The 23,670-nt window shown below is 58.9% G+C and overlaps 2 protein-coding genes across 2 annotated transcripts in view; one reads left to right on the forward strand and one right to left on the reverse strand.

The window, feature by feature from the left end:
• Positions 1–4,236: 4,236 nt before the first annotated feature.
• On the reverse strand, positions 4,237–8,843 carry TSPAN1 (tetraspanin 1). The gene is made up of 7 exons (XM_041421504.1): positions 8,785–8,843; positions 7,517–7,723; positions 7,036–7,110; positions 6,250–6,348; positions 5,739–5,876; positions 5,212–5,295; positions 4,237–4,976 (listed from the first exon to the last, which is right to left on the reverse strand). Exons 1-7 carry the CDS (start codon positions 8,839–8,841, stop codon positions 4,923–4,925), a joined length of 714 nt encoding a protein of 237 aa, XP_041277438.1. The 5' UTR covers positions 8,842–8,843; the 3' UTR covers positions 4,237–4,922.
• Positions 8,844–15,710: 6,867 nt separating this feature from the next.
• Positions 15,711–23,670, forward strand: part of LOC121344995 (phosphatidylinositol 3-kinase regulatory subunit gamma) — a 77,020-nt gene continuing 69,060 nt past the window's right edge. The window contains exons 1-4 of the mRNA XM_041421487.1: positions 15,711–16,084; positions 17,986–17,993; positions 20,121–20,216; positions 20,438–20,515. Of these exons, the coding sequence (XP_041277421.1) occupies positions 15,765–16,084; positions 17,986–17,993; positions 20,121–20,216; positions 20,438–20,515 (502 nt within the window). The 5' untranslated portion in view covers positions 15,711–15,764. The remainder of the gene's footprint in view (positions 16,085–17,985; positions 17,994–20,120; positions 20,217–20,437; positions 20,516–23,670) is intronic.

Here is a 23,670-nt window from a genome sequence, read left to right on the forward strand (position 1 = left end):
GTCACTCTCTTGGCCTCTCCAAATGTCTGCCCCTATAGGGCAGGGAGGCCTGGGGATGCACCCATTTCTGGGGTAGAGCCCACAGGACTGAAATGAAGTGGTAGTGGGAGAGTGTCAGCCACCAGCATGGACCTGCTGCCTCCTGTTCCCCTACCTGATCTCTGCATCCAGGCTGGGCTGACACCCCTCCCCAGGATGAAGCACAACTTTCTGGCAGGGCTACCCCTTAGCAGAAGTTTTTTACATAGTCACAGGGTCTTGGTGAGGGGCTCTCGCCTCCTGGCAGCCTCCACATCTGCCTCCTGCCAAACCCTGCGGCACCAAGCCTCTGCCAAGGCACCGTGGGTGAGAGGAGGATCCACCTGCTGTGTCCAAGTGCCTGGGGCAGAGCCCTGCAGAGCGATGTGTGCTCAGGTCTGACACCCTCTGGGCTCAGGTCTGACACCCGCCGTGTGGTGTCCAGGGAACCAGTATGTGCAAAGTGCTGCCTTTATAGGAGCCTCCCCTCCTGAAACAGAGGGATGACAGCAGAAGCAGGTTAACCCCTTGAAGGGGAGAACCGTGGAGGCTGATGGAGAACCTCAGCTCATGGTCTCAGGTGCTGGTGATGCCAGGGTTCATTACCCAAGTCCCCGAGGTGCCTGTTAGATGAGCCAGGTCGCTCATCATCCTGCCCTTTTTGGGGGGGTCTCGCTCACTTCCTGGTGCATCCTGCTGGTGCTGGAGCATTCCCGGCTGTCCCAGGAGCTGGCCAGGCAACTGTCCCCTCGCCTGCCCACCCTGAGGTCCGACCCAGTGGCTGCCACAGCTCAGCCCCATGTGGCAGCAGCTGCAGCACGTGCTGCCCGAGCCGCAGTTCTCACCCAGCCCCTGCAGCCCCCCCAGCCCGGCCTCCCTGGCTTTGTGCAGCCCTACAAAGGAGAACCTGTCCGGGCTGCTCCACCTCCCAGGAGCTGGCTGATAATTAAACAAAAGCAAAATAGCATTGGCATGAAACCTGACCTTTCCAGAGCTTGTGGGGGGTGGGGAATTTTGCATAGTTTCCGGTGGTATTTATTTTTATGCATCATAGTTTTTTGTTTGAGATCTCTGTGGCAAGGAAGCAGGAAGTCCCTGTGCTCTGATGACGGGCTGGTATGTGGGAGACAAGGTCTAGGCTGACCCTTCCCATGGCACATGGGTTCCTCTGTGCCCCACAGATGGAGGGAAGAGCCTTCCAGCCAAAGTCCTCTGGGATAACACACCAGTCCTCTTGAATGGAGAGATCTCATCACTAGAAGGATGGTCTGTGCTGGCCCCATCTCCTTCCCTGCATGGGAGGGAGTCAGTGGTGCTGTGCCTGGCCACTTGCATCCCAGCCCAGGGAACTGATCCTAAATTTTCAGCACCCTCTGCCTCATAAAAAGTCATAAATGCCAAAAGCATTTAGGAATAAAAAGTCATAAATGCTAAGGTGCCCAAACTGCTCCCAGGAAGGGGCTCTGCTTGGCTTCTCCCCTTGTTCCCAGCTTTGAGGGGGGTCCTTTCCCTGCACCCAGCCCATTCCTGTCCCTGTTCCCTGCTGTGCCTGCAGACACAGGGCTGCCACCTCCTGTTCCCACATTTAAGGTAGCTGGCAAATTAATCTTCAACTGGGTATCCAGGATTGCTGTGACGGTTATTGTGCCCCGTGCAGCATTAATGATTAACACGCAGGTTCAATGTCAGCTCCTGCCTGCTGCCTTTTGAATAGCCCTGGCATCGCCTCCTCTGATGTCCCCACAAAATAATTAGCGCAGGGAGCTGCCTAGAAAGCACTGTTGGGGTTAGGCTGGCACTCAGGATGGTTGATCTCTGAGGAGGAGGAGAAGGGCAGTCAAGCAGGCAGTCTGTGCCAGGGAAAGTGTGCATTGCCTCACTTCTTCCCCTGGACCAGCCTGCGCCCTTCAAGGATATCCTCTTCTCCTCAGTCTGGGAACATCCTGTCCCAGCTTTTACAGCAGGCACTCCTTGGGCAACTAATGCTGGATGAGTTTGCTTTTGTTTCTTATTACCCCCTTTATTACCACAACCCCGAAGAGGTGCAGCTCCTCCTCCTTTTCATGTACCTGTTCCCATCGAGGCTAATTCCCAGGAAGGAGGGGGCGGCTCCTTTCCTAAATTACCGATCACTGCCCACTCCCTGCCAGCGCAGGTGCCTGCACCACACAGGGTTTCGCCTGCTGTGCCCTGGGGCAAGTCATGCCGGTGGAGAGTGCACCCGGCAAATCTCCAGGAATTTTGGTCTCTGTGCGGCTCCCATCATAGCAGTGGCTGCTTACCCAACGTCCCTGCAGGGAGGCTTTGCCCTCCTGCCTTCTCTCATCCTGTATCCCAGGTGGAAAAGAAGAACCCCCACTTTGGCACACACCCAGATGTGTCAGGCTCTCGAGCCGTCTCCTGCCATCTTCCGGGGCAATAAGGAAGTTTCTGTTTGTCACCACAAGCCCTCAGGGACCTCTCGGCCTTGTGTGGTCAGTTCCTGATTGCCCCAGAGTGCCAGTCTGTGAGAACTGGGCAACTCTAAGGGATATAAGTGCAGAGGTGCCTGGTGGGGGTTGGTGGTGGGCTGGGATGTGCCACGGGACTTGTGGGGGAGCAGCTGGAATGGGATCTGCTTGGTGAGCCCAAAGGCTGTGGCAGTGCTTGGGCAGTGGAAGTGCAGGGCAGGGGCACAGGGAGTACAGGGAGGCTGTGCCAGTCCAGTTTACCCCCACTGCTCTGATTTTGGCTGCCAGGACAGCCAAGAGCTGTGGAGGGCAATTGGGAGGAATCACATCCACGAGGAGAAACTGGTCCTGCAAGTTTTCCCAGCAGGTGGAGGGGAGGGACCAAGCCAGTGGTTGCAGGGTTATTTACAAAACTCAGTGCCACAGAAACAGCCTGTTCTGACCCATGGAAACCCCATGGCTAGGAGGAGTTGCAAAGGTGGAAGGCAGCAGTTTCACCCCTGAGCCTGCTCCACCCCACAGGGGTGTTGGTGAGAGGGTGTGTGCCAGGAGCCAGCTCTGCAAGGCATCCCAAAAACAGGGGGCAGGAGAGGTCATGGCCAGGTGTGCGCAGCTCTGTGCCAACGGGTTCCTGGGCACCATAACACCTCCAGGAAGGGATTCCTGGCAGCTCCTGCATCCTTGAGAGGGATAATAGGCATAAAAACCGTGACGCCACCCATGAGGTGACACCAGTTTATGGTAGAACTGGGACCTATTTATTCACCTGTCCGGGAAAGACAAGGCTCTTTTCTGGCAACTTCCCCCACACCCTGCCATGGGGCAGGGCCAAACACCATGTCCTCAGAGCTAAGTAACCCAGTGTGGGGAGTGGGTGCCCATGCCTGTCTCACTGTTCCCTGCCTGCTCCTGCCCGTGGGACAGGTACTGGATGGCACCAGGGCCATGCCAGACCACGGCAGTGCCTCGGTGCAGCCTCGTACCAGGCAGGGGCCGATAAGGGGGTGCCACAGCAGGCACAGAGCGAGGCAGTGCTGGGGAGGCTGTGTGCACACTGGCCTCCTGCCACCACCCCTGTCCTTCACCGCCCCTGCCCCACAGCCCTCGTGCTCTGCCCCACTACCACGGCCAAAACAGGGTGAGGGAGCCCTTGGGAGCACCAGAGCACCACCCCGGCTGTGCTTTTGCAGTGGAGAAACTGAGGCAGAGTGTAGCCTCAAGAGCAGATAGGGAGTAGTAGTAGAGGTGTCTGGAAACCCCCCAAGCCCACCCATACCTCCCACAGCCCCACACAGAGGGAAGGCAGGTGCATCAGACACAGGCAGTGTGGGACAGTGCTGGGGTGGAGATGTTCAGAGGTGGGGGCGGCAGGATCCATCCCTCTCCACCACTCCACTCCAGGTTCCTGCAGCTGATGGGGACACAGGAACCCCCCAGCCAGCCCTGCCTTTCAAGCCAAGCTGCTGTGCCGTCCCTGGCTGCGTGTTGTGAGCAAGCAGTGGCTGTTGCAGAGGGCAGGGGATGTAAGGCTGGTGTCCTCCCTGCACCCTGTCTGTTGTGCAAACACAGGGCTGCTCTGTTTCCAAGCACCTGAACAGGCGAGGAGCCACAGGCAAGGAGGGCAGGGAGGCTGTGGGCAGGGCTGTGCTGCCTGCAAGGACGTGGAAGGGAAGGGGGGAGGGAGACAAGGCAGCCCCCACCCCTGCACCCTCCCGCCCCCCAACAGATATTTATTAAAGGCAGCACCAAGATCAACTCTAGAAAATAATTTGTATCCAAGATGAAAAATTTATTTGCATTTCTTTACAGCATGGAGAGGGGCTCAGGCACAAAATGCCACGGGGTACAGGGCAGCCTCAGCCCCTGCAGAGCCAGGGAGCACCAGGGCTGTCTCCATGCCAGGGGCAGAGACCAGCCAGCACCCAGCCAGCCCCTGTTTCAGGGGAGCACATGGCAACAACGCCAGGGCTGGCAGAAGATGGGTGCGGGAGTAGATACTTCTCCAGTGAGGGTGTAGTTACCCCCTCAAAGTGAGGCAGGGGGACACGGTGGGGACAGTGTGAGCAGTACTGCACCCACCTGCAGGGGTTTCTCAAGGCATCACTGTGCCATTGCCAGATCAGCAGCCCTGAACAGCCCCTGTGCTGCTTTATGTCCTGCTGGCATCAGCCAAACAGACCAAACAGCTTTTCCCACCATCCCCCCCACAATCAAAAAACACCCCAAATCTCTATTTGTACAAATCTCATATGTACAGGCTCCATATGCCATATCAGTACAAAAATATACACAAACTCTACAGATCCCAGCTCAGTAGATCAAAATACAGCTACAAATCACAGTGCACAGGACAGCATCAGACCCAGGGAGGGATGGGGTCCCCCTGAGAGCATGGCACCCCACAGGTGCACCCCAGCATGGGGGGGTGGCGGGTCATCCTCCTGCCTCGGGGGATCACTTCTCATCCAGCCGACAGTACAGGTACATGGACACTGCCATGGATGCAATCTGGGGGTGGCAAGGTGCAAATCAGCCCCCTTAAATCTCCCCTTCCCAACAGGGGTTTGGTTCACAGCCCACCACCTTCAGTGCACCAGGGGGAGGGCTGGACGTGCCCAGGGAGGAAGGCTCAGTAGCCTGGAGCTGCAGGTGGTCCGTGGAGCTGCACCAGGCCCTGGCCCCCCCAGGCTGGTCCAGCTCCAGGCACACGGAGAGGGCAGCACAGCAGTGCTCAGGCACTCACCTCCAGGGCAGCGATGCCGGCTGCCACGCCACCCGCCACTCCTGCGTTGGTCCTGATTTCTTCCAAGATCTGTTTGAAACAGCCCTGCACGAGGCAACCACACGGGTGAGGATGGTGCCAGAGCACAGCATCCGCCAGGAAGGGATGTACTGCTTCTCCAACCCAGAGCACACAGCTATGGAGAAGGTCTGAGGCTTCAGGGGCAACTCAGCCACTTCTCAGACCAAATACTGGGTGGGGAGCAAAAAAAAGGAAAGGAGGAAGCAGGAAAATCACCCAAACAGGCAGAATGATGCCTGGGTTCATGCCCAGCACCAGGCACGCCACCCTATTCCCTTTAGGACCAGAGCAACATAAGACCTTTACTTGTTTCTACCAGGGACAAGCCAAGGCCACCACAGCATCCACCCAGAACTTAAAGCCTGTGGGAGCACCATGTGCAGAGCTGGGGCTGGAGCTACAGGAGAGGTTTCCCTCCCATGCCCAGGCACACCCCATGTCAGGCTCTGCCAGCAGCACACCCGTACCTGGACAGCCATCTCTTCAGCCATCGTGCTGTTGCAGGACTCCTGCATGTCACAGCACTGCCTGGGGTACCTGTGGTATGTCTCATAAAAGTAGGAGTTGTTGAAGTCTGTGTAGTTATTCAGGCCACAGCAGTGAACCTAAGAAGGAGAGAGAGGAAGGGATGGGAAGAGCATCCTTCAGGTCACCCTCCAGGCTCTGACACCATCTCAACCCCACTGGCTCATGGGGGGTCACACAGCTGAACCCTGCCTCAGTGGGCTGCTCAGTAGTCACCTTGGGACCAGGGTTTTGCCCCACACACCATCACATGCAGCTCTCACCCCACTAGGTCCCAAGCAGGTAGTTCCCAGGAACCTGGGAAATTGAGGAGGTTGTGACAGCTTAGCTCAGCACATCCAGGATTGGGATGTGTCCCCACTTCCATCTCATTGTCCCACCCAGACCTGCTCCACCTAAGCCTATGTTGGGAGGATCCCAACCCACAGGTGGGGTCCACAGGGCTCAGCGCACCTCTGTCATGGTGACATTCCAGATCTCTGTGAACGTCGTATCCACCCCATACTTCTCCTTCAGCAGTGGGGTCACCAGAGCTGTCAGTAACGTCTCTGCCTGGAAGAAAGGGCAGAAAAACACCATCAGAGATGGTCCTGGGGAGCACCACAGAGCTGAGCACCCCCATACTGGTCTCACCCTATGGAGAGGAGACCAAAAAGACCCAGCACGGCCAGAAGCCACACCATGTCCATTTGACCCACAGAGTTTTCCTCTTCCCCACTAACCAGTGCTTTATGGCACAAGGTCATTTATGCCCAGTGAGTCATCTGATAAGCAGAGTTAAGTGAGGGAGCCAGGAATGAGTTTGCCCTGCGGTTGACTTCTCCAGTGCCTAATGAGGCAGTCGCCTTTCTCCCCAGGTGGTTTCTCAGGTGCCTAATAAAGGGGTGAGTTTGCTCAGCATGAGGCAATAGGGACTTCCTCCCCCAGTGGCTCCTACCCTCAGAGGTGGGGAGGTGTCAAGCCTAAGCTGGTATGGGACTGAGGCGCTTGACAGAAAGAAGTGGGCAAAACTTGTCCTAAAAATACATAAAAATATAACAGGAACCCCTGTTCCCACCACCCTCAGGCTGCTCCAGCCTGCCCACGTAGCTGATGACCAACATCCCTTCCTCCTGCAGCACTGACCACTGCACAGCAGCCACACCCATGGGCAGCACTGCCAGCCCATGGCTCCTGTTTTCCCAAGGGGTAGGACATGTCCCAGATCAGCCCAGCCCAAGAGTCAGGTATTGCACTCACAAGAACTGTGAAGACCAGAGCCACCACGGCAGCAGCAACTTCAGCAATGAAGATGATCAGCACCACTGAGAAGAACTAGGACACAGCAAGGGGAGGGAGGTCAAATTGACAGCCAGAATCCTCAGGGGCCCCTGGAACTCATCTGCTTCCCCAGGCTCCAGCCCTCCTGCCTCACTGCCTTCAGCTCTGCTCCTGGCCAGGAGCAGCACATCCCTGGGGCCCTCCAGCCCTCCAGCTGCATGGGGCTGAGCTCTCTGGACAGGCTCCAAGAGAGAGACCTCAACTCAGCACGCTCTCCTGCCTCCTCTCACCCTTCCTGGGGCAGACTGAGTCCAGCACTGCCTTTCCAAGGGCCACCCAGACTGCCACCACATGGAAACACCCACAGATATCACCTCCACAGAGATATCTACCCATCAGGTCTCCCCACCACAGACCCAGCTCAAATGAGGCTTGATAAGGAGGTCAGTCAGGTCCATACCATTATCAGGAGACATTTGCTCTCCTTCTGGGCACCGTAGCACCCGAGGAAGCCGATCACCAGCAGGATGGCACCAATGACGATGAGGAGATAGGCCACATTCACAACCTGCAGGATGCTAGTGGAGAGCGTCCCAAATATTTTCAGGAATGACTCTCCGTCCACTTTGACCCAGATGCCAACTCCCAGGAGGGTCCCACCACTGAGCTGGGAGGAGAAAGGCAATGTCAGCTTCCCGGGAGGCACGACATTTGATATTTGGGCAAGGCCCTGGCATAGGTTTCTCTCCTCGGCAGTTTTTTCACCACACCAAAGCAAGACTTTGTGGCACTGCCAGACGGGTCAGTACCCTGAAACACACCCCAGCATCGGCACATTCCCTGGGCAGTGTCACAGCTGCCCCCCTCCCCAGCCCCAGGGCTTTCAGTGCCAGCAGTGGAGCTGCCAAGCCAGCAGTGCCACCAGCCTCCCCACGATCCCACACGGCCAATTCAGGCACTGGCCACCATCACATTGCCACAAGCTCTTCCACACAGGGCAGCTGCCTGCCCACCCAGAGGAGGAGCTGAGCAGCCCCTGACCCCAGACAGGGATGTACTCCTGGGCAAGTTCAACTCTGGGCTGCCTGCAGTCTGTGCCAGCCCTCCCCTCTGCCCACTGGACCTTCCCCACCACACTCAAATCCTGGCAGGAGCTTTACAGAGGGAGTGTTTCAGCAGAGGGAGCCGGGAGGCTCTGCACCCCCTTCTTCCCAAGGCTGTATGCTACCACACCCCCTTCCAGGTGGCTCCTGCCGAGCCAGGGCAGCTCTACTCCCTTTGCCCCGGGTGGGAGAGCCAGGGCAGCTCCTGCCAGCTCTACTCCCTTTGCCCCGGGTGGGAGTAGAGCCTGCATGTGCTCTGAATTCCCGACATCCAGGAACCCCAAAGCCACAGTCACACACGGGGGCTGCTCTCCTAGAGAAGTAGGACCCCCAGGCAGGGGCGCAGCAAACCCACTGTTCGGGGCATCAGCACCTTCCCAAGCTTCAGCACAGCGAGGGACAGGGGCAGCTGATGCAACAGCCACTGTCCCCAGAGCACGGCACAGCCCTCTGGGCTTTGCAAGTCCCACCTACACCCACCTGCCCACATTCTCCACCCCATCGCCCACAGAGAGGAGTCCGGAGGGGCAGGAGAGCGCGGCCAGACCCAGACCCACCCCGTACCCGGCTCCGGGGGCTCCACGGGACCCCCTCCCGCAGACCCCAGCCCCCGGGGCGCACTTACGAAGATGGCCAGGTTGAAGAGGATCATCATGACCTTGATAAAGGTGAAGCACCCCATCTTTGCACCTGGGGAGAGTAGAGAGGTTACCGGGGAGCCCCCACCCAGCACAGCTGCTGCCGTCCCGAGAGCCCAGCGCCCCTCCAGGGGAAACCAGGGGGTCCCCAAGTGGCGGGGAGGGACAGAGCCAACTTACCTGAAGGGAGAGCAGAGAGCAGATCCCAGCGTCCGGGGAAGTCCTGCCCCCGCTCGCTGTGCCTCCACCGCCCCGCCGGTGCCGCCTTTTAACCGGGAGCAGCCCGGGGCCGCCCCCGCCGCCGGAGCCCCCCGCCCCGTCCGGCCCCCGGGGCCTCCCCTCGGTGCGGCGGGCGGCCCGGAGCCCTGCTGCCCTCTGCTGCTGGCAGCCGCCGTGGGACGCGCTGCCGCTCCCCGCCCGTGTCCCCGCGGGGTCCCTCCTGCCGTGGGGACACTGGGGCAGCGCTACCAGCCCCGGCCGTGTTTCAGCCCGTGCCGGAGTGCGGGTCCCACCGCGCCGCCCTGCTCCGCATGCTGGGCACCCTGCCTGGGGTTTTCCAGCTGTGGGCACCCCAGCACCCACAGCCCCCGGTCACGGCCTCCCTCTGCCAGCCAAGGCTGGGGCACCCCACTTCGCAGGCTGATTCTGTGGGTGAGCTGCTGCTCCCCCTTCTCGGCAGCACTCAGGCAGGGGTCTCTCCAAACCCCAAATTTCCAATATCCTGGGCCAAAAGAGAAGCTGGCAAAGGAGGGCGCTGGGGAACGGCTGCACGAGCCGCTTTGCAAAGGGGAAGCCAAAGCCGCGCAGGCCATCCCCGACTGGTGCACAGGGTGGATTATTGCTGGCAGGGACACAACAGGGTGACGGCGGGAGAGGACAGTGACAGCCATGACAGATGCCAGCACTGGAGCAGTCAGCGGAGACCTGCCATTGCCTAAGGGCTGCCAAAAGTGATTTTCTTTGGAAAGACACTTTGAAACACGGCTGGTTTCCCACAGAGGACTGCAAGAGTCACAGCGCACAGAGGGGGATGCTGCCTCCCCAGGCCTGACCCTGGCAGTGGTCCTTGCCCATCCAAGGGCTCCTTTGGGGCAGGAACTTGTGCTGGTCCCCTCACCAGTACCCACAGCATGTCCCTTCAACTTGTCATCAAACCACAGAGCGATGCAGGAGGCAGGGGAGACCTCATCCTACAGGAAACCAGGCTCTGTGTGCTCAGCACACCCCACCCCACACCCAGCTCCCCCAAAACCCCACAGCACATTCCCTGCCTGGCTGTAATGATACATTTCAGCAGGATGAAGTCAGCCCCATTGGCTCCAGCCAAATCACAGTGGAATTTGGGGGAAGCCTCCAACCCTCCCAGGTACCCTGGGTATGAGCACAGCCCATGCTGCAGATGGGAGCTGTAGCCCTCACTCCCTCACTGCTGTAGCCTCAGCCCTTTTCTGCAGCAGCTGCCAGGAAGCTGCTCAGAGTCAGGGCCAAGCCTTCATCCCTCTCCCAAAGGGGGACAGCTGCTCCTAAACCCCCTCTCATATTGCCCCTCTCCCAAAAGTTACCCCATCCCAGCCTGGCCATGTTTGCTGCACACAATCCCCCACCCCAAAAATAATTTTTGGCAAATATGTGAATACTTGCTCTCTTTCCCAGTCATTGCCAGCCACAGGGGAAAAATGAGGAAAAGCCATGGACTGTTCCCCTCACCTCCTCCAGCTCCTGGTACTGCAGCCTGGGGTTCAGCTGCTCCCCAGTATCCCCCACCTGAGCCCCATTAGGAATCCAGGGCTGGATTTTCTGGTTCTCTGGGAAGGCCTGACCTGACCACAGAAGGACGAGTCCAGTGACATTCCCCTGTCCCTGCTGCCCAGCGAGGCCACACCATCTCCCCGCTGTCCCCATCCTCTCCCACAGGCCAGCTAGATCCTCAGCATCCCCTTCCCTGGAGCATGGGGGTGCCTTTCACCAGGGCAGGGGCAGCAAAGCTCCTCCAAGCAGCCTGTCCCTGGGACACTGAGAGCAGGGAAGTGGCCTCAGTTTCCCTCCTGGTAAAGCACTGGGTAAGAAGGCCCGGGCATCAGCAGCCATGGAGACCAGCCAAGCCTGTGACTGACAGGATTTTGGGATATCCCCAGCCAGGTGAGTCCCTTGCAAAGGACTTTCACGTGTCTGTTTTGGGCTGGCAGCATCTACCCGGCAGTCTGTCCAGCACCCAGACACCTGGGCAGTCAGGATGGATGGACACACAGCAATGTGCCAGCGATGAGCCTGACTTTGGGTTTGCAGATGGAAGTTACTGAATGTTGCAGATTTGTGCTGAATTCATCACTTCCCACCTCCTGACGTGGAGAAATAAATATCTGCATCAGCCAAAAGTTTTTGATGTCTTGAAATATTTCAGTTCTCAGCTTTGAAAGGAGTCAAAGCATTTTGGCTGGAGAGCTGGGGAAATCCCAGTTCCCCCACCCTGGGAGGGACCAGGCAGTGGGACCACACCGATTTCCCTGTGGCTGCAGCTCCCGCTTCCGGGGGAACCCTCCTCATTTCTGCGGCTATGTGCAAAACCACGACTTGAGTGCCAAAAGCAGGAGCTGCCCTATCTGGTGCTGCGACCTCTGCCATGTGGGGCCCGGGGTGTAAATCCAGGGGCGACAAGGGGCACTGCCAGTGTGTGCCAGCAGTGCCTCGCCCTGTGTGTGTCCCTCAGGGGAGGATCTGTCCCTGTGCCCCAGGCAGCCGATGTCAATCGCGGTGCTGTCCCAGCTGTGTGCTAATAACGCAGCCAACGAGGGGCTCGATGACAGCGTCCCTCCTTTGTGCCGGGCTGGGATTCCTCCCGTGCGTGTCGCCCCCAGCCAGCCCCCAAGCCTGCCCACCCCTCCAGATCCCATCTCCTTGTTCCTCACGCGTGTCCAGGCCGGTAGATCCCTCTTGCATTACCTAGCAAGGGCTGCCGTGGAGCCGAGCCGGGCGGGTCCGGGGATGGAGGGGTCACTCCAGGACAGCTCCGGGCGGGAGCGCCGCCGCCGCGGGGCTGCTGCGGGGCAGAGCCCGGCTGTGCCGCGATGGCCGGGGCTGGGAGGGTCTGGAGCTGCCCAGGGGGGTGTGGGACTCGCCCAGCTCTGCTCCTGGGGTGTGCTGTGCCCGCTGCCCGCAGAGGTGGCGTTGAGGGGCTCTGTGTCCCCTGCCAGCAGCTCCTGGCAGCTGCCTTGCTGTGAAGGTTTAGCCCTGCAGAGAGGCACAGGAGACAGCCCCAGCAGCACCTCCAGCCTTTCCCCGTGTTCCTCGGGTTTTCTCTCCCTCCCCAGGCTGGGGTAGCCCCAGCCCAGCAGGCAGTTTGGTGGGAATTGGAGCAAGTGGCAAGAGGTTGTCTATGGATGCCACAGTGGGTGGTTGTTTGAAGAGGCTCTCCCTAAACTAGAATCCACAAAAACCAGAACTCAATGCTGGGCACTCAGGAAGGAAACCAAGAGACAGGGAATTTTCCTGTTCCTAAAGAGAAAGCAAAGCAAGGCCCATTCTGAATTGAGGAAACAGTGGTGATACCAAAAAAGCCAACTCTGAAATGTCAAAGGAAATAAAAAACCTTCTGTCTACGTTTTTTCCGGCTGGGAAGGGCTCAGCCCACTCTGCAGCCTCACTTTCTCCAGCCGGGCATGTTAACAGCTCTATTTCTGCTCTATTTACTCACAGCCATGTGGCCAACTTCCCTGGACACGAGCATGGCAGCCCCAAAAACAAAGAGGGAAGCAGTGGGACCCCTGTCACTTTGGAAAGGCCAGGACAGGCAGCCAAGGTGGATGCTGAGCATTCCCTGGAGATGCTCCCACCAAGGGTTATCCCTCCCGCCAGGGGAGGAGAGGAGCAGCAGAAGGACACGGGGACCCCAGCGAGGAGACATCACTCTCCTCCCCACAGAGCCATCCTGGGCTGCCCAGACAGCCTGAAGGGAGCTGTGGGGTACAGGGAGCAAGGACAGCTCCTCCTGCTCTCTCCACAGAACAGCCAAGGCCAGGCAAGCCACGGCAAAGCTCTCATTGCCATGAGTGCTGCTCATTAATCCGGCGAGGGTGGATTAATCAGGGCCTGACAAGCAGCTCCTCTGGCTCAATCAATAGCAGTGAAGGCCTGGAGCACCTCTTGCAGCCTTCACAGGGTGCTTTCTGCCCGCCCTGGGGGATGTGCCAAACCCTGGGCTGGAGTGGTGGGGGGTTTAAATTAACCAGGTAGGGGTGACACAGCATGAGGGGCAGCCCAGGGCACAGAGTTTTGGGCATGATCCTGGTGCAGTGCAGCTGGAATGGGGTGTCAGGGGTGCTCTGGGGGTTCTTGGGACAGCAGCTCAGGCCCATCCAACCTTTGCAGGGCTGGGGGCAGTGGAACCTGGCTCCAGCAGGAAATGGTGCCTTTGTGTTTGGGGACCTCAAGAGGGCATCAGGAGGGAAATATATGGTCTTGGTTTGAAAAGACAGATGTCTGCTAAGGAAGGCAGGAGCCTCCCTTGAAACTGAGATACCTGTGCTAGGCAGGAGGGATCCCACTCAGCATCCTGGGAAGGGGAGATGAGGGGTGTCATGCCAGGCTGTTCCCCTGCCCCTGAGCTGCAGGATTGCTTTGATTGCCTGTATATTGGATTGATCCTGGGACACTATAGGTGTGACACTGGATGGTGAAGAACCCACCAGCCTCCCCAGCTCCAATCCTGTCCCAGAAGGGAAACACCTCCTTGCCTTTCCCCAGGCAGCCCCCAGAGCCCTGGCACTGTGCTCAGCCTGACTTCACAGCCCTCTGGGACGTGCTGGGGAGACCAGGCAGGGCTTCAGACACTCAGCAAAAGCTCTTCACCCCTGGTGGGGCACAGGGAACACGACTGGGGAAGCAGGACTGTGGGGAGGGCAGCGCCTGGCTGTTCACAGCCATCTCTGACCCTGTCACCAGCAGTGACAGCAGTATGGTGCCAGCAGAAATGGAACGAGAGAGAGAAAAATCCCTTTTACACCCCAAGGACCAGAAGCTGGGCTGGATCCAGCTGGGGAGTGGGGCAATGGGGGCTGTGTGCTGCCCTGGAAGTGCAGCTGAGGAGGAATCCCCCAGGATGCTGCTGCCCTGCACCATCAGGCCGTGCACTACAGGGAAGGGAGGGGGGCGTTGCTGAAATTATGGATCAGAAGGGTCGTACATCTCCTGCACTGCTCTGCTGGCCTCTGTGTCTGCTTCCTCAGTTTTCCCAGAAACTGGTGTTCCTCCTTGGACTTCATGCCACCCCTGCACTGCTGCCTGCAGTGGCTTGGATTCAGCCAACGTGCATTTCCCAGAGCCTGTGTTTTAGGTACCATCTATTTTTAGGATGTCCAACCTGCAGCAAAGACAAGGAGCCACGACCATTTCAGAGAAGTCAGCACTGAGAAGCAAGGATTTAGGGCGAAAAAAAAACCAACAAAGCCAACAACAAAAGCAAACCTTTGGGAACATCACATCCACCTCTCTGTGCCTCACAGACAGACAAATAGCTTGTCCAAGCTCAGAAGGAGAGTGAGGAACTAGAGCATCCCTGAGCTGGGATTCTCCATGACGTCTCCTGCCTGTCCTGTGCGTGTTTTTCAGCCTGGTTAAGGGATGGGATCCTGTGTGGGTGCACAGGGAGATCTGGCTGGCATAAGGGGGGTGTCCATGGGGTGCTGGTCCTCTCCTGTCCTTTAGCACCCCAGAGGTTGGATGGAGACCCACAGATGGGAGATCTCCATCCTACAGAGGATGCAATTTGGGAGCCGAGATGCTGCATCTGGGAATGAAGTCATCCACCTACTCCTACAATTCTCCCTCCTCCTGTTCGGTAGCCGGGTGCCCCCCGCCCCCCGACGCGCTGCGGCGGGGGGGCCACCCGGCTACCGAGCAGGAGGAGGAGGAGGAGGAGGGACGCTGACATCACCGCCGGAGCGCGGCTCGGCGGGGCCGGGAGCCGGCTCCGCTCCGCTCCCGTTCTCTGCTCCCGCCGGTGGAGCCACCGCGCCCGGTAAGGCTGGAGGGGCGGCGGGAGGGCTCTGGGAGGCGGGTGGATGGCTGGACAGACAGACGGCTGCTGCTCATCATCCCTCCATCCCTCTTCCGCGGGGTCCTGCTGGAAGCTGGGGGACAGCGGGTCGGCAGCAGCATAGTCTTTTCCCCCTAGGGATGATGTCACTCTTGGAGGATGATAAAAAAAATGCACCAAAAAAATTTAAAAAAAAAAAAAAACCAAAAAAAAACAAAAAAAAAAACAAAACCAAACCCATATGAAAAACCTACATCTTCATTTGCCAGCTCCGTGCAGCAGTGCCAGGCTGGAGCTGCCGGAGGGGAGCTGCGTGCGGCAGGAGGTTTCTCAGCACATATGTCTATTTTAAAAACCCGTGGCGTGATCTCTTGCCCTACTTTCCAGACTCTTGCCGGTACTTTCCTTGCGTGCAGTGGCCGAGCCCCGCTGGCGGGAGCTGCCTGGGCAGCAGGAGCCGAGCGAGCCGCTGGGCTCTCCCTGGTGCCGGGAGGGTGGCATGGGGGACGGGCACGGCGCTGAGGTCAAGGCAGAGGTTTGGTCACTAACGCGCCGCCTTTCTCTCTGGCAGAGCAGGGATGTCCCCAGCACGGTGCGGATGAAGCCAGGCTAACGAGGACCCACGATTGTCCCCTCTATCCCAAGAGCCTCATTCGCTCCCCTCCATTTGCCCCTCGAAGAAACAGCTCCTTACCCACACCTGAGCCAACGAGTCCCAGGCGCCGGTGTGGCTCCACAGCAATTTTGGGGTTGGAGGGTCAGCAGCCGCTCTCCATCTCGCAGATTTTCCAACACCGAGCTTTTCATCGTGTGTGTGTGGGGAAGGCAGCGCTCCCAACCCCACAGAGCCCCAGCCCAGGTGCAGCTGCCCCGTGCGGCCTCCCCGGGCCCCATGCCCGGCCTGCCAGGGCCGCTGTGACAGCGCCAGGCCCCGCCATGGCCTCCTCGGACGGGCTGCAGTACCGGGCTCTCTACGAGTACCAGAAGGACCGGGAGGAGGACCTGGCGCTGTGCCCCGGGGATGTGCTGACGGTCAGCAGGGCCGGGCTGCTCAGCAGCCCCAACTACAAGGACGGGGACGAGCGCAACCCCCAGGGGTGGCTGCACGGCGTCAACGAGCGCACCAAGGAGCGCGGAGACTTCCCCGGCACCTACGTGGAGTACCTGGGTCCCACCCGCATCGCCGCCACCGCCAGCAAGGCCCGGCCGCGGCCCCTGCCCCTGCCACCCGCTGGCAGCCCCACGCCCTGGGGTGAGTGTGAGGGGAGCAGGAAGGCGGGAGCCCACGGGTGGGTGTCCCCCACAGGATGTGAGGGTGGTGTGGAGCCGGGGTGGATGCTTGCGGCTGAGGTGGTTTGGTGGGAAACCACGCTCGGGATGGGGATCCAGCCCCACAAAAAGAAGTTGTCCTGGGAATTTATCTGCCCTGGTGTATGGAGGCAGGCTCAGGAGGGTCAGGCATTGCCCAGAGTGTCGCTACCCCCCAGCCAAAGATGCTGCAGGGATTGCTCCTCACCAGCATCCCAGGCTGGTTGCTGTGCTGGCATGGGCTGTCCAAGGGGATCCACATCCATGAGAGCACAGCAGAAGATGCAAGGCTCCTTTGGCCCCTCAGAGAGGAGCAGAAAGCCCAATGGTGGTCCCCAGAGACCTTTTCTCCAATCGCTCCTTTCCCCACCACTGCGGCACCTGATTCAGGCTGCTCTCAGTGCCCGGGCGAGTGCTGGCCCTCGGCCAGCTTCCAGCCTCACTGTCACTTGGTGCAAGCTGGGACAGGGGACAGTCCTGGCAAGCAGTGTGGTCAGTCCCTGGGGGGCTCCTCTGTCCCTGGGGCTGCAGCAGAGCATTGGAGGGACACTTGGTAGGACCCTTCCTGGCCCAGGGGCCTGCGGCCATTTCTCTGCCTGGATGGTGTGGTCAGTCCCTGGGGGGTTCCTCTGTCCCTGGGGGCTGCAGCAGAGCATTGGAAGGACACTTGGTAGGACCCTTCCTGGCCCAGGGGCCTGCGGCCATTTCTCTGCCTGGATCTGCCAAGCTCCTGCAGCCAGCCCTGCCCTCGCCACTCACCGTGGCCAAGTGCGTTGGGGCCAGGAGGGATTTCACAGCAGTTCCACAGTGTACACGAGCCAGAAAAAATAAAACCAAAGTAAGAATGCCCCCCTTCCAGCCAGGCACATCCCAGTGACCCCAGTCAAAGCCATGGTGCCCCCCTGCTCGGGGTGTATGGAGCAGAAAAGGCTGTCAGTGCTGGCCTGGGGCTGGGAGAGCGGCATCGCCTCCAGCCCTGGCAGGAAAACCTGCCCAGCTGCTGGTCTGGCACCCCAGACACCCTCCTGGCCCAGTTTGGGACCAGTGTGGCAACCAAGGGAGCAGTCCCTGTGCTGAGTCTGGCTTTAGAGGGGCACTCACTGATGAGGAGTCTATCTCCCTTCAAAACGCAGTTCAGGACCCGCTTGTCACCGTGATTTGAGATGGGGACCCCCTGGCTCCCGGGCTGAGCACGGCACCATCCATGTCCACGCGTGGGGCTGCCATGCAGCTCCTGACGTGCAGCCCCACAACCACACGGGAAGGATGCTGGGCCCCCCCACGCCTCCCCTCACCAAAATGCAGGTGCTCCTCCCCGACCAGTGCGCCAAGGCAGCCGCAGTCCCAGCAGCACTGGTGAGGCTCCGTGTGCAGCTACGTGCTGGATTTGCAGGAGGGTGGAGGCCACTTTTTGGGGGTGTTTACCCTGCCAGACGAGGGGTTTGAGCCCCCTGCCCAGTCCAGCTCAGTGGTGAGCCCTCTGAGTGTTCAGCAGGCAGAGCCCTGGAAAACTCAGTGCTGTGTGGAGATTTCGGGGCAGACAGAAGCAGACCCCAGGGCTCTCCAGGGAAGATGAAGCCACCTTCTTGTTCCTGCCTTTGCTGCCACGGGCTCCTCTCTGGGGGAGATGTGCCCAGGGACCCCTGCCCACAGGTGCTGGGGATGTGGAGATTCCCTGCAAACCGAGGAATGTCCGCAGCAGGAAGCACCTCCTGGCCGGAGGGACTGGCCCACAAGGAAGGTCTCAGTGTAGGCACCCCAGCTCTGCATGCACTCAGGTGAAAGGATAACAAAATCTTAAAAATGTAAAATCCATAGTTTTTAGTAGGGAAAAAAGCCCTAAAGCCAGGTTTTGGGGTAGGTGGGAAGGGCACTGCCAGCTGCAAGACCTGCTCTGGCCGTGGCCAGGTGTCCAGCCCTGCTGTCCGGGGGGACACTGGGTGCTGCCTTCCCAGTGCTGAGCCATGGGGTGCCCCTCCCTGGGGTGCCTTTCCTGGGGCGATGCCAGCGTGTGCAGGCACCTCACTAGGGGACGTTTTGTCCCACAACCACAAATTTCTGCAGCACAGGAGCAATGTGTGCCATTTTGTGTCAGTTTAAACCCAAATCTCCCAGCTCACAGGCTTCCCCTTTGAGTAAAAATCTCCAATGTCCTCTTGGAAGAGAAGGTATTTTTGTTTTGGTTTGGGATTTTTTTGTTTGTGTTTTTTTGGTTTGGTGGGTTTTTGTTTTTGTTAATTCTTCCCATACTGATTCCAATTCCAGATGGAGGTTTGAGGGACGTTTTTCTGGCAAAAAAGCACCCAAATTTATATTTCTGCGGCAGCAGCATACCCCATTCCCCCACCCCTGAGTGCCCTCAGTTCCCACCGAGCCCTGGTGCCACACAAGAACCCTGAGCTGGCTCAGGCCATGGAGAATGACAGACACTGCATGTCCCAGCCATGCCTTCAAGCCAGGGCTGGCTCTGCAGGGAGGAATGGTCCTTCTCTTAATTAAATAACATCCCAAAAATGGCTCTGCAGCAGATCTGAATCCCAGGGGACTTCCAAGATCTTGCTGGTTGTTTTGCCCCTGACTTGTCCTGGGCAGCACCACTGCCACACGGCATCACCTCCACTTCCCCTGGGGCTGGGGTCCAGTGGGGCATCAGGATGCTGGGGTCCAGGGTGGCACAGCTTGGGGCCATTCCTGCCATTCCCAGTCAGGAGAAAGTTATTTTTTTGCAGTCACCACCTTTTCCCAAGCCATTGATTTGGAGAAAAAGCCCAGTTTCCTTAATTACGAAACCACTCATGCAGTGGGGACATTTTTGCATGAGCTTCCAATGCACTTTGCTTTTAACCCTGAAATCTTCCCTGTTCCCACCCAAGGCACCAACACACCCTCACTGGGTGGCAGAGGGGACTCCCTTGCTGTGCTTGGGGGCTGTGGCCATGCCTGGGGGCTGGATCAGCCACCCATGAGTGGCAGGTTTGCATCATTATCTGATCTCCAGGGAGCACCAGGGCACCACCACGGTGAGGATCAGAGCGTGGATCTACCTGTTGCAGGCAGGTCGTGTTTTTTACAAAAGATTGGTGGCAGCTTGGCCCTGCCCAAAGTCCCTCATATTTATTTTGGCCTCTCCACATGCTGTCCGTGCTGCAGCAGTCACACACAGCCCTGGTGTGCTGCAGTGGCAGCCCCTGCCAGCCCCTGCCCCCTGCCTTTCTGGGTTCTCAAGGCCACTAAAGAGACAGCAGGGAGAAATCCCAGCACGGCCCTGCCAAGGTCTCCATTGGGTTTAACCCACACAGGAGGGGTTTATCAGCTGGGGTGATAAGGAAGGATGGATGGATACAACATGCCCTGGGGTAAGGACAGCTGCTCTCCTGCCTGCCAAGGGGTTTGCTTTTCTCTGCCATGGTCTGCAGTGAGGCGTCCTTGGTCTAAAACCCAGGAGTGAGCAGCACATGGGGGTTTGTGCTGACCCCTCTTTGGCTGAAGGATTTTTAGGGGCTGAGGGAGGTCTGCACCAGCCAAAGGCAGGCTGGGTCCTCTCTTGGCCTGTGCTCAACCCGGCTGTGCACACCAGAGAGCCCAAGCAGGTGAGAGCTGTGTCTGTGGTGGGACATGGGTCTGGGTCCCCAGCTCCTGCCTCGTGGCACTGTGGGCAGTCTCGGTGCCATGGGAAGAGAGGTGGGGAAGGGCTTTTGGCTTGGAGGATCTCCATGCCCAGGATGGGACACTCGCCTCAGGCAGGGACATGCCTGAGCAGGTCTTTGCATCTCAGCAAGCAGCTGAGCCCCCAACAGTGACTCTTATTGCAAAAAGAGGATAAAATAAAGGGAGAAGTGCTCCAAAATTAGACATGCATGAGCCAAAGTGTTGGTTGTGGCTGTGCCAAAGCAGCAGCTTGATCCTGTCCTGGGGCAGTTGAGGAAAGCGGAATTCCTGCAGGCAGGAATTTCCAAACCCCTTCTCCCCTTCTTTTCACCGCAGGACTCCCCGGGCAGGCAGAGCTCAGCGAGCACCCCGCCCTCCCCGAGCAGGCGCTGCAGACCGTGGCCAGGCTCATCGAGGCGCTGGAAAAACAAGGTACGAAGACCCACGGCCCCATCCGCAGGGCACACCCGGGTGCACACACAGCCACAGCTCTGCCCGCCCCAAGAGCACGGCAGGAGCCAAACCTCTCCGCAGGCTCCGCAGCGCCCCGGGCAGGGCGGGGAGCGCGGTGTTCGCGGTCCCTCCTGCCTGCCCCGTGTCGGGAAGGAGGAGCGGGGCTCAGCACTAACCCCTCTCTCCCGGCTGTGTCCCAGGGCTCGACAGCGAGGTGCTCTACAGGTCCGGCCCCGGCGTGCTGGGGGATGCTGAGCTGAAACAGGCCCTCCTGGCCGGTGAGTCCCAGAGCAGCGTCCCGCCCCGCGTTCCCGGAGGGAAGGGGGCTGGGGAGGCGATGCTGCCCTGGCAGGGAGGGGTTAGGGCACCGACATCACCACAGCCCTAATCCCAGCGGTGTGAGGCCCTGCCTGCATGAGGACCCCCCTCTTCTCTCCGTGAGATGCGGCTAAAAGTGATGCAGGTGCAGGGCAGGGGCGCTTTAGGAGAATCTCTTTTTTGGGGGAGTGGGGGGGAGAAAAATACTTGTTTTTTTAAATCTCTAGGGTTTGTATCTGAGAAGCAGGGCATGGAGAAAGCGTCTTGTGGATAGGGAAAAAGAAAGAGGAAGGGTAACACGCATTATTTACAAGAATGGGAAGCTGTTCACAGGACTTGGGGGCATGAGCAGGGTGGGGGGAAGGAGAAAACCATTTCCCCATAGCTGCTTCTAAACCCACGGCTGGGATAGGATGGCACACGGCGCGGGGCGGGAGGGACGCGATGGATGCAGCGTACCGCTCAAATCTGGGTTTTCGGGGGGCTAGGGGGTGCATCGAGCATCCCCATCCTCCGGCCGCCGTGCCCAGAGGGCGGCACTGTGACACCAGGCACGGGCGGCCCCACACAGCCCCGGGCTGGCCCCGCATCCCACCGCAGCCCGGGCGCTGCCGGCCGGGGGGCGGCGGGAGCCGGGCCGTGTTGCTGGGGAGAAGGGCTGTGATGAAATCGCTATATTAAGCACCATGACCTCATCGCTTCCCGCGCACCGGGAGCCGAGTCCCGCCGGGCGGGGAAGGAGGGATGCAGCAGAGGAGAGCGCCCAGGGATGCTCCTTCCCCACTGCCCGAAGAGGGCTGCGATCCCCGCGGAGGTGATGGGGGTTGGGGGCACCCCACCGCCCCACTCTTCTCCTCAGCTCTGGGCTAAGCAAGCCCGGAGCAGCGGGTGATCTTCTTCACCCTCTTGTACCTCGGGCCAGATTTACTGGCTGAGCTCTGGAGGAGGTGAAAGCATCTGAGAGCAATCCTCCCCTGGACTGCCCTGGCACTGGTGCCTGGGCTGGGCATGGGCAGCAATACCAGCACGAGAAGGATGCTTTGTTTTCCAAGCACACAGTAGTTATGGGTCCTCCATTCTTCCCATGCAGCTGATGCAGCATCCCGGGCAGGTCCAGGGCTCCCCACAGAGCAGCATCACTGCAGTTACTGCCAAAATCCTGCTCAGCCTTAGGAGATCCTCCCAGCCCAGGGCAAACCCCACTGGCTTGGCCACAGCTTTGGGCACTTGGAGGGTCTGTTCAGGTCTGTCCCACAGGTCTCCCACAGCAGGACCCAGCAGTGGTCAGAGAAATGCCTTTGTGGATTTCAAAACATTTGAAAGCCCTTAAAAATCACCAGCAGCCCTTGGAGACTTGATACACCCAATCCTACGTCTCCTCTGGGAGAAAAATCTTTCATTGGGCACCGCAGGGGGCTGCCCCTTGTGCTCAGCAACACTGAGCTGGGCAAAGTCAGAGCTCCCCAGAGCTGGAGGGGGAAGGACAAGCCTCACGCTTATTAGCTCTCAGCTGAAGGGGCTGATGCTCAGCCATGCCAGAGGGATGCTCTGCAACAGGATGGGAATGATGTTCCTGAACGAGTCAAGCATCCCAGCAGAGGCCAAGCTTGGCAGCCTGCTCCTATTGCAACCTCCTGCAGAGCACAGACCCAGTGGTGCTTCCCCAGGATCCTGCTGGAGTCCACACTGGGCTGGGGAGGGCAGGAGAGCATCTCTGCCTTGTCTCCCATACAAGCCCTCTCATTGCACTCGGTGGAGTAGAACAGCCCTGCTGGAATATTGGAGTTTGCTTGCCCTGTGTGGGAGAAGGCAGAGTCACATTTCCCTTCCTCCCGTGCTCGTGGTTTGCCCCTCCAGCCTCCCACTTCTGCCAGAGCCTGCCTGCAAAGGACAAGCTTCATCCTGGGGAATGGGGAGAAATCAGAGCCAGGGTTGGTGGCCCCTGGAACCAAACCACGTCTTGGCTGGGGGGAAAACCATGTACCCACCGGGGGTTTCAGCTTCCCTGTGTATACCCAAATCCCACTGGTGTTTGGCAGTGTGGCAGGAAAACTGCTAGAGAGTGCAAGGAAAGAGGAGCAAGGGCTGGAAAAGTTCAGATGTTGGTTTTCTAACCCACATATCTCAATGTGTTGGACAACTTCAGCTTGTTTTCTTCATCTGAATTTCCAGTGGGAAGAAAGAGGAGGACCTTGGGAAACAAGGAGCTGTGCAAGTCAGCTCCTGGCTGTCCCTAGGAGCTGTGGGCACTGTGTTCTCAGGGCTGGCAGTGCAGGCACTGGTCTGAGTTGTGCTGATTGAATCCTTTCCCCAGCCCTGGCCATTTTAGAGCCCTTACCGTGGGGGAATCTTACCTGTGAGCAGCCTCTGAGCTGATCATCAGCCAGGTTTGGGATGAAGGTTTCCCATCTTCATGGCAGCATTGGACAGAGTGGCTCCTCATGGCTCGACAGTCTGAGCTAAGCCTGTCCCCATCCTGGCACTGGTGACATTCTGGAGGTGGGTGGCATCTGACTGCTGTCTAGAGCCTGTCCACCAAAATTGGTATTTCCATGATGGATGGTGCAAGAACAATTAAGAGAGGCGAGGGGGGCATGCAGCATCACTGAACATGAGAATCAGTCACATGGTGGAACCAAAAAGGGACTTAAAGAAAAGCTGCAGCTTCACAGGGGGCTGGGGGGAGCTCACCAAAGGCTGGGAGGTGATCAGCCAGCCAGGAGCCCTGCTGCAGTGTCTGGGAAAGAGTATGGGCTGAAAAAGAGGAATAAAGCAGAGTTTCACCCTGCTGCCCCAACACTCCCTGCAGTGCCTGGATGGGAGCTGCTTCATGCCCTGGGGTATTTCTGTGGTGTGGGGCCACACACTGATCCCAAAGTTTCCAAGATCACTCCTGCTGTCCCCTGTCTGCAGCTCAGGGGCTGTTTGGGGTACGGGGAAGGGACGAATCACCCGCAAAGTCCACAGTGCCTGGGGACATGAGGTGTATGAGCCCCTTCAGTGCCCAGACCTGATGTCTTCTCCCCCCAGTCTTGCTCAGGGCTCTGTCCACGCTCCTCTCTGCCTGGGACGTGGCACACAGTCTTATCACTGCTGCTGCTGGAAACTTGGGACA

The sequence above is a fragment of the Onychostruthus taczanowskii genome, unplaced genomic scaffold, assembly GCF_017590055.1.
Source record: "Onychostruthus taczanowskii isolate IOZ18803 unplaced genomic scaffold, ASM1759005v1 scaffold7, whole genome shotgun sequence".
NCBI classification, from domain to species: Eukaryota; Metazoa; Chordata; class Aves; order Passeriformes; family Passeridae; genus Onychostruthus; species Onychostruthus taczanowskii.